Genomic DNA, 11003 nt, shown 5'->3' with positions numbered 1-11003 from the left:
CACTTCTGATCCAGTATGGAAGTGCATTACGCTTCCCCTGATCAGAGCTACCCCTTCGTTGCAGGCAGTTTGTTATTATTATTTTCATTTTTTGCCTAATGATTCTCTTCTTTTGAGAACCATTTCCTAGGCGTAAGACGTTGATTTCCTTTTTTGTGCATTTTTTCGATCCTGTGTATCCTGATTGACTGCTACGTGCAAAGAACCTTTAGGCATCCAACATGACTTTGGCCGAAGTGCCCATCAACGTCTGTCTACAAAATGTTATATATTGAAACTATACGTTTCACGAGTATCTGCGAGAAAGAATTGAAAATTGCCATCTACAGTGTCTTCTTGTATTAGAAAAACTATGATATCAATTATAACACCTCTCCCTGATCCCCGTGCCAAGTGATCAGCGAGCAGGGTTAAGAACAAATATAATATATAATTGTTAATAATAAGAGTATAATTACCTTAATCTCAGGGGTGGACAAAACTCATCGGGCACGCGGTGTACTTACTCAACTGCTTATTACTAAATAAAATTAAGGATATTTATACGTATATCAATAATACAGTGTTCATAGTTAATTATATTTTATTGATAAGAATATTCAATGAGTTACATACTATTTAATAAAGAACATGTGTAAAAAGTAATAATAAAGAGAGTTAATTAAAAACGCTAGAGAGGTTGCCAGAAGGGCCTAAAACCGTACAGAGCAGATAGAGAGGAAAATACTGACGTATCATCAATAAGAACTTTTAATATCAATCGTTATTAATCAATAAACAAGAGTATAAAACTTACAGTTGGTATAATACGCCTTGACATCCTGGTAGACAACTCACAAAAAAAATTAATATAAATTTTATTAACAAAACTGTGACAATTGTACGTTTGAAGGAAAAGATGTTGTTGAGTAGAGTGAACTCCTCTGAATGACCCAATCCACCGGCCTCGATCAGAATTGAGGGCCTCAGGCCCTACTGAGCAGCGACAGCGCGCATGGCTCCGAAAGCAAACCGACCCGACCCGAGGCTTCTGGCGAAAAGCTTCGGGGTATTCAAACCACCCCGTTACATTTCCCCGCCACCAGACAAGAGCCTCGGGTCCAACCTAAAATGGAACGGTAACCTAGAAATTAACTCACATTTAAACCCTTAACCTTCTTCTATCTACTGCGAGTTATAATAACAACTAAATCTTAGATATGTCTTCCACGCATGGGAGTACGGGCAAGGTGAGAGCCATCTACGGGAGTCAGGACCACCCAGGGTTCCAAAACACCTTGTTGAACAGAAAGAGCCAATCGCGAGGACGTTTTAGCCCTCTTGGCCAGAGTCTCCATGGAGGACCGGCGACGTTGAGCAGCATGCCCCGTCACGGTCTCAAACTTGTTGAGGGAAAGGCAAACAACGATCCGCGGACGTTCGTTTGACTTGAGATGAGAAGCACGAGTAGGCACAAAATCGTCCAACAGATCTTCTCCCAAGTCCACTTCCTCGTCAATGTACAACACATCCCCGTCGTTATCTTCAAGACCCGTAGGAGCTGGTACGACCTTCACCATCGGCTCTTTTTCAGCAGCCACTGCAGGAACTACAGGGTCAGCTCCCTCAATAGTAAAACGGCTCCAGTTTCCTTTATGTACGGTCGACAACCAACGCAGTTTGGTAGATGGACGATGGTATTCCCATCCCAATTTCAGAAGGTGAGCTGGAAACGGTGGACCAAAATCCCGCAGCAGCCGACGATGAGCCACCAGGCGACGCTCCGAGCGCAAGTGCGTGCGTACTTGGGCCATGGTTTTAAACCGCCCAGGCGCCCTGTAGAACAGGTCATATACCTGCTGCTCTCTCTCCTGCCTCTGAAACAGAGAACTTTTTAGTCCTGTTACTTCGCCGAGGAATTTTTAAGTCTGGGAGATAATGGTTACCCAACGATTTACCCGAAGGACCCACAAGTTCTACTACTAAGGGACTAAATATTTTACTAATAGTCGCAGGACCTAAAAACTTATAAGCTAGACTCGCACAGTACTTATCGACTTTCTTACTGAGTTTCCTATTCGGGTAATAAACTTGATCTCCCACCTGAACCTCTGGTAACGATTTTAACCCCTTGTCATGATATCGCGCTTGTCGTTCATCTCCTTACGCATCACCAGCTCCACCTTATGTCGCAATTGATTTAGACGATCAATTCTAGCCTTCCAAGCCCCAGAGTCCAAATCAAGATCTTCGATCTCAACTCGGGAAGGTTTCCCAGACAGACGTGGTTCTCTACCATGTACTAAATAATAAGGGGACAACTTTAGAGACTGGTGATAAGAGCTGTTATACGCGAGTTGGAGCTCACCCAGGTGTTGATCCCAAGTAGTCTGTTCTTTCTCAATAAAAGCGCGTATCATGGGTTTAATAGTTCTATTTATCCTCTCAACAGGGTTACTCTGAGGATGAGCGATCGCTGTAGGAGTCGATTTCACGCCCACTGTCCTCAAATACTCTCTCACGGTTTCATTTATAAATTCCTTTCCATTGTCAGTAATTAAAATCAACGGATACCCCCAACGGGAGAATACCCGGTTAAAACACTTCTTTACATTTTGTCCCGTTTGTTTTCTTAATCTAAATACTTCAATGAAACGTGTATATAAGTCTTGAACTATTAAAACGTATTCGTACCCAGACTTGGAGCGAGGGAAAGGACCCGTGACGTCCGCCGCCACGACGGCCCAAGGCTCGATCGGCTGTCTTGTGCGCATAGGCGCCTGGGTGGAAGTCTGTTTGTATTTTACTTTCTTGCAGACCTCACAAGCATTTACAAAGTCATCTACGTCCCGGTACATGCCGGGCCAATAGTAGTGAATGCGTAACCGCTGATATAATTTCTCACGACCCAGATGACCAGCATCAGGCACATCATGATTTGCCTGTAACACAGCCTTAACCTCATGCTCTTGCAACACCTTCTTCCAGGCATTCTGATCATCCAACACGCCTTTTAGATAGTCAGGTTTAAAATAATACAATCGGTCTTCTTTAATCTGCCAATTGTCAAATAATTCTGGTCTTTTGCTCACATTTATTTTCTTCATCTCATACCAAGTCGCAGTCCTGATTTTGCAACACTCAACCTGCTTCTTTTGCAACTCTTCCATGACCTCAGACCACTCAGTAGGTTCTTGATCCTCATATAACCTTGAAAGGGCATCAGGGCCCTCATTTTCAGTACCCCGACGATGTTCTATCGTTACCTGATTCGAGAGAAGTTCCATAGCCCAACGAGCCAGTCGACCGTTGGGATCTTTCAACGAATGCAGCCACTTCAGTGATGCATGGTCTGTAACTACCGTAAAGGGTGTTCCCTCCAAGTAACAACGCAACTTGCGTACAGCCCAAACAACGGCCAGACATTCTTTTTCTGTCGTGGTATATCGGGTTTCCGCACCTCTCAAGGGTCTACTCAGACAGATTATTAAATATTCCTTATCAGAGTCCGTTTCCTTCTGAACTAAAAAAGCTCCGAGTCCTGTGTCACTGGCATCAGTGTACAGAACATACGGAAGGTCAGGTCTCGGGGTGGAAAGAGGCTTGGCATCTATTAAAGCTCGTTTCAGCTGCTGAAACGCCTGCTCTTCTTCTTCACCCCACTTCCAATCAACATTCACGCTGCATAATTTGTTCAGAGGGCCTTGTACTTTCGCTACATTTTGTAAGTGACGGTGATACCAGTTAACAAGTCCACAGAAACTGCGAACTTGCTTCCTGTTCGTTGGACGAGGGAAATTTATCACTGGAGCAATCTTCTCAGGATCAGGGCGCAGCCCGTCTTTGTCAACAATAAATCCGAAAAATTTCACTTCGGATCTCGCGAATTTACATTTATTCGGGTTAATTTGTAAACCAGCTTCGCGGAAAACTTCAAAGACGAGGGCCAAGATACCCTTATGCTCCTCCAAATCTCCACTGATAATCACCCAGTCATCTAAATAAGCAAATGCCTTATCAATCCAAGTACGGGGTAGATCCCTCTCGATGATCAGTTTGATATACCGTTCTTTAAGGTTGTCCATCGCTTTCTGGAAAGTAGCTGGTGCCCCAGCTAAGCCATAAGGCATGCGGACCCATTCAAACTGACCACGACCTTCTACTGCAAAAGCCGTCAAAGGTATTGACTCCTCTGCCATTAAGATCTGGTGGAAAGCTTCCTTGAGGTCCATCGTACTTATAACCACAGCATGATGTAATGCACTCAGTACTCTTAACATATTTGGGAGTGAGTGTGCTGGAATTTGAGTGTACCGATTGATTGGGCGGAAGTCCACACCAAATCTCCAATCACCAGTTTGTTTTGAAACCATGACGGGGGAACAAGACCAGAAACTATTGCTGGGCTTTATATAACCCTTTTTTAACAATTCATCAATCTGTTTATTGAGCTCAGCGGAAACTACGGCACTCCGACGATAAGGGCGCACCCTTACGGGTTCAGCACCTGGTTTGAGTACGATCTCATGTCGAACTAGATCTATTAAGCCTTGATTTGGTATTGCCGCGAATTTCTCCATTTCAAGTCTTAAAAATTCCTCGAACTCTTTACGCTGGCTTTCTGACAAAATTTGACACAAAGTTTTATCATCTTTACGTTCAATTATCTCAAAAGGGTATACTTCACTGGAGTCCTTAAATTTCCAGTGAGCATTGCTACAATCAATTTCAACTCCAAACTGAAGGGCAAAATCCATTCCGAGGATTATTGAGTGACTAAGACCTTCCATGACACTTAAATATTGTTGACCAGCGACTGAGCCTATTTGTAGGATGAAATCAGCTCCCCCAAGAGTCTTGCAAGACGTGTTATTAGCTAACAATACACCTCTCTTCGCCGTATCGTCTTGATGCAAATCACTAGTACCATATTCTTGTATCTGCTCGAAGGTTTCCGTATCTAAATACGATCTTTCACTCCCTGTGTCTATAATACCATTCACCTGGACTCCAAATACCCATAAGGATACTGGAATCCTAGCTGTTAACTTAGATTCTGTTTTAGGTGGACAAGGAGTTAGTCGATTTATAAAGTGAGCAGGTAAACTTTTGCCTCGCAACATCCCAGACGCGTGAAGAGTCTTAGAGAGTGCTGAACATCGCGAGAGAGGAGGAATAATTCGAAAATCTGGCTCGTCAGAATCAACTTCGATGCTAGAATCAACTTCTGGCTCCCACTCTTCCTCGTGCAGCTCATCAAGGGGTTCTAACCCACAGATATAATAAGCTTTTATATTATCAATCGCACTGGGTTCCATTAGCTCATCTGGTCCAATATCTTCTACTTCGTGGTCAAATCTTGCTTCATCCAACAGCTTCACAGACTGACAGATTGTAGTAGCGGATAAATTTATTAATTCTTTTGTCCCAAAATTATTAAAAACTTCTTCAATAAAATCACCAGTAGACATGAAAGTCTCTGGGCTCTTCGAGTTACTTAAAAGCCGTGCCTCTACCTTCAGGCCTTCCTCTAAGTAAGTCTGAGCTTCTACATTTTTAAAAACACATAAACCAGACAAATTATCATATATTTTGCAGTAGTCATTAAAACAATTGTCAATATCGCAGTTAAATTGTACGGATTCTCCAGTGGCATAATTTTCGCTGGGCCCAAGTGCGCGGGACTCGTCGCTCTCAGGCTCCCAGATGAGCAAGTCAGAAGTAGGTGCGCGTGTCTCGTCGCTCCTGGCTTCTGCTACAGTTATTTCAGAAGTAGATGCGCATTTATCGTCGCTCTTGACTTCTTCAATAGTTATTAAATCGGGTGCGCGGGACTCGTCGCTCCCTGATAATAAATTACTGATTTTCGGACCGAATGCGCGTGACTCGTCGCTTCCGGATCTCGGAGAACATTCAGACCTGAGTGCGCGTGACTCGTCGCTCTCAAGATCAATTAAATTTACTTCTTCAGATTTGTTTTCTTTTAATTGCCAATTAGTTTTCCATTTTTGAAATCTTTTCTTGCCACTGGGGCTCCGTACCCCCTTTTTCTTTTTCTTACAGGTACTTCTCATCGGTATTACGCCTCTTCCTCGCGGGGGACGAGGGGGCGTTAAACGTTTAAATGATTGGTTGAGCTCGTGCCGTCTTCTATTGGTATCAGAGGTTCTTGCTGGACAATAACTGACGGCTGATTTGACGAGCTACTGCTTTGATTATTATTAACATTGTTATTGTTATTATTGTATGAGTTGTTGTAAGGGTAATTCACCCGTCCGCGATTTGATCGATTACGGGGATTAAAATTCGGGTGGTTCCCAGATTGTGAGTAAAAAGAATTGTTACTTCCGACAGCTGGTGGATTCGACTGTGCTTGGCCAAATAATTTGCGACAATTTTGTCTAACGTGGCCTGATCTGAAACAATTGGTACATACATCAATCCGAATGTTAGTACATGCAACAAACTCATGTCCATATTGCCCACAATTAAAACAAAAATCTCCAGAGGGCGGATTAAATGTATTTTGGTGATTATTATCCATATTATTGGTGACTTCCTTGTAAGAACGCGGGTAATTATTGTTCGCATAAGGGTATGATACTCTATTGTCTTGTTGTTGATTTCTTTGGGAATGACGAGGCTGATTATTATTTCTGGCATAGCTTTGAGGTGCATTGCTCGCTGATGCGCATACTACCAAGCCTCCAGCTTCCTCTCTTATCTCCTCTATCACCAGAGGAAATGTTTGATTTTCTGTTAATATGGATACTCTTGTACCCGGGAGATCTTGCAAGGCTGCGAGACGCGTTTTTTCTTTAGGCTTGGCTGAGGACTTATCAGCCGCCAAGGAGTCAAATAGTCTGCTGTTTTCTTCGTTTGATTGTGACGCTTTATGTATCGTCTCTAAAAGAGAATCATAATCTTCTACCGCTCTGGAAAATATTAATGTCCTCAACTTATTTGGTAGATGGTTTTGTATTACCTCCACTTGTTCTTTAACTGGTGGTGGTGTTTTCATTTCCCAATATTTGCTTTGCATTCTGAAAACAAAGTCTACGGGAGACTCGTTCTCATTCGGCTTGGTTTGAACTATCTCTAAGAGTATCTGCGTGTCCGTCTTCTGCGAGCCATATGTTCTCAAAAAGTCTCTTTTAAATTGATTATAATTTTCCCACCGTAAGTAATTTTTATTGTACCATTCTGAGGCTTTATCTATCAGCAAGTATGCCATAATTTTTAACAGGTCATCCTCTGACCAGTTTTCCCGAAAAGCCGTGGCTTCAGCTGATGCGAGGAAACTATTAGCAGATACATGACCTTGAGGGTACCTAGTAGTCCAGACTTTCAAAAGAGCATGTATGTCTCGCCATTTCTTCTCGTGAGCATAGGTTACGCGGTCAGCTTCGTAGTAATTTGATGTATTAGGGTATAGACCCGTAGGTGCATTCAGCAAGTGAGCTGACTGTCTCTCCCCACCATCAAAACTGTTGCCCGGGGTAACAGTTTGAGGAACTGTGGCAGCTGCTTGCTGAGTATTATTTAAACTCAATCTTTGGAAAAGTTCAAATAATTGTCCCACTATATTTACATCCAGCGTCTGGGTTTGAGCCGGTACTGGAGCTGGCCCAGAAAAAGCGTTACCGGGTAATCCCTGAGCTGGTTGCTGTGTATTATTATTGAGCTGACTGCTTGGTAAAAATATATTGTCTCTAGAATCAGACAAGGTGTCTAGGTTTTGTCTCAATTCTGCTGATCTGTCTAGCATTGAGTTAACTTGCTCACTAGAGATTCCTAGAAAGTTCACGCTACGGCTTCTTTGAGGTAATCCAGAACTTATCGGGTTGTTTATAGAGCTTGTTGTTTGGGTTGTTGTTATATTATTTAAATTTCTAGAGCTGGTCGTCGTGGTGTTATTTATTATATTTGAAATTAACGAACCGGCCGTAGTTATTATGTGTCTTATGGTTGATGAAATGGTACTAGGGACTGAGTTTGTAGTATTTGTAGGATTAACAGACGACATTAGGCTGGAGGACGATGTCGCAGTCGTTACTACATCGCTTGCTACTGTTGAAGTGGGCCAGGTGGTGCGTGTGGGGGAGTGAAGGACACGGGTATTATTACCCTGGTTTACTATCTCTACCACATCGCTACCCGAACCAGAGGCCGCATTTCGTCTTGTTTGACGAGTACTCATAATTTATTTGTATTTCTCAAATTTTAATTTATAAGTTTTTATCAGTTAAATTTTTCGGTTCCGAGAGAAATTTTTTTTTTTTTTTTTTTTTTTTTTTTTAATTTAATACTTAAGTCTTATTGTCATTATTATTATCATTTTTCCAGAGAGAGTTTGTTAAACAAAGAAAGAAATAATTTATTCACTTATAGTTAAATTTTTGAGATTAGAATTTTCCAAAAATTTTGACCAAGGACAGTTAATTTATGATTCTGTCCGTTAAGTTTTAGATGTTCGAATTATTACTAATTCTCTTCTTAGAAACAATTACTTGTATTTATTTTTAGTTAAGTACTGCAGGGGATTAAATTCTGTGACTTCTATTGAAAGATTTCTTGAGGATTTACGACCATTACTCATCCAATATACTATTTCTATTCTCAGATTTTAATCCTTAATCTCCGCGTAAAACTTTTGTACTCAGTAAGTTTACTGCAAACCGAATTATTCACTTTACTTTCTTTGATCACCGATTTTATCTCTTAATTTGTTTTTACTTTAGCATGCATATGAGTACTCGTACAATTTTCTTATGACCAATTTACGTGTCTGTTGGGGAATTTTCCCGCCAATTTGTCGCGTTATTTATAATTTTAATGCTATTTTCTACAGATAAAACACTAGTTTTAATCCCTAGGGTTTTCCCTCACGTTTTTTTCCTTTCCTCTCTTTATTCTCTAGCTATTTTTAAGTAATCTAATTTTTATTTTTATTTTTTTTTTTTTTTTTTTTTTTAATGAATTTCTGTTGGGCGCCAAATATAACACCTCTCCCTGATCCCCGTGCCAAGTGATCAGCGAGCAGGGTTAAGAACAAATATAATATATAATTGTTAATAATAAGAGTATAATTACCGTAATCTCAGGGGTGGACAAAACTCACCGGGCACGCGGTGTACTTACTCAACTACTTATTACTAAATAAAATTAAGGATATTTATACGTATATCAATAATACAGTTTTTATAGTTAATTATATTTTATTGATAAGAATATTCAATGAGTTACATACTATTTAATAAAGAACATGTGTAAAGAGTAATAATAAAGAGAGTTAATTAAAAACGCTAGAGAGGTTGCCAGAAGGGCCTAGAACCGTACAGAGCAGAAAAAGAGGAAAATACTCACGTATCATCAATAAGAACTTTTAATATCAATCGTTATTAATCAATAAACAAGAGTATAAAACTTACAGTTGGTAAAATACGCCTTGACATCCTGGTAGACAACTCAAAAAAAAAATTAATATAAATTTTATTAACACAACTGTGACAATTGAATTTGAAGGAAAAGATGTTGTTGAGTAGAGTGAACTCCTCTGAATGACCCAATCCACCGGCCTCGATCAGAATTGAGGGCCTCAGGCCCTACTCAGCAGCGACAGCGCGCATGGCTCCGAAAGCAACCGACCCGACCCGAGGCTTCTGGCGAAAAGCTTCGGGGTATTCAAACCAACCCGTTACACTGTATCTGTTTTATCTACTACTAAACTACGAAAATTTTCTGTCATGATTAAAAAATTTATACAAACTACAGTTGGAATGCAATAAAACGATGCTACGAAAATTTTTAATAAAAAAATTTGCAGTATGAAATTTAATTTGTCACAGCATAAGATACTAATTTTTGCACTATATCTGATGCATATTACATATTATATACGTCAATAACTCAAAATTTACTGGAAAAATTAATATATAAAAACCTTCCTGTAATTTATTACTTGCTATATTATTTTCAAAAAATAAAAAATTATTACTTTCAACAATAAAATATTACGTGCTATCAAATTTGATCTTAATAAAATTATTAATTTTCTCAAAATTCAAATTGGCCTGCTCTATTTTAAGCTGCTACGGTTAACGTGAAAAATCTATACTATTCTTATTGCACTAGCAAAGTGAATAAAAACTTGGATTAGACGTTTCGTTTCTGACAATATCAATCATGTATTAAAAATATTAGCGTATTATAAATTCTTAGGCTACAGAAAACTTTAAAAGCCTTGTTATTAATTTTACCTAAAGTTATTATCAAAGTTGAAAAATTATTTACAAAAATAATTATATACCCTCGTAAAAAAAAATCTATTATACATATTACGAGTAAATGATTTAATTTTTTTTTTTTTTTGTCAATAATTAGCGTAAAAAAAAAGTCATAATTTTAAATTAAAAAATTATATCTCATCAAATATATGAAAAACAAAAGGATTACTCGACCTTGGCATCTTCCTTTTGGTCGAGTAACGGAGTAGCAGTTGCCTAGTGTGTTTCTACACTTCTGATCCAGTATAGAAGTGCATTACGCTTCCCCCGATCAGAGCTACCCCTTCTTTGCAGGCAGTTTGTTATTTTTATTGTCATTTTTTGCCTAATGATTCTCTTCTTTTGAGAACCATTTCCTAGGCGTAAGACGTTGATTTCCTTTTTTGCGCATTTTGTCGATCCTGTGTATCCTGATTGACTGCTACGTGCAAAGAACCTTTAGGCATCCAACATGACTTTGTCCGAAGTGCCCATCAACGTCTGTCTACAAAATGTTATATATTGAAACTATACGTTTCACGAGTATCTGCGAGAAAGAATTGAAAAGTGCCATCTACAGTGTCTTTTTGTATTAGAAAAACTATGATATCAATTTAAATTTTTACTTTAAAAAAAACGTTCAAGTAATTAAAACTATTTAAGTAACAACAAATGGATAACTTTTATTATATTGAAAAAAAAAACCAAATTTATTCCGAGCCTCATAGAAAAGTAGCAATTATTCAACTTTTTGTTTTC

At 39.4% G+C, this 11003-nt stretch overlaps 1 protein-coding gene across 1 annotated transcript; it reads right to left on the bottom strand.

Annotated features, from left to right (window-relative positions):
* Positions 1-6091: 6091 nt before the first annotated feature.
* Positions 6092-8005, bottom strand: LOC130677752 (probable serine/threonine-protein kinase DDB_G0290621). Its single transcript, XM_057484605.1, has one exon. It carries the CDS (start codon positions 8003-8005, stop codon positions 6092-6094), a length of 1914 nt encoding a protein of 637 aa, XP_057340588.1.
* Positions 8006-11003: the final 2998 nt, after the last annotated feature.

Source organism: Microplitis mediator, chromosome 11 (genome assembly GCF_029852145.1).
Source record: "Microplitis mediator isolate UGA2020A chromosome 11, iyMicMedi2.1, whole genome shotgun sequence".
NCBI lineage: Eukaryota > Metazoa > Arthropoda > Insecta > Hymenoptera > Braconidae > Microplitis > Microplitis mediator.
This window is presented reverse-complemented; position numbering and strand designations above follow the sequence as displayed.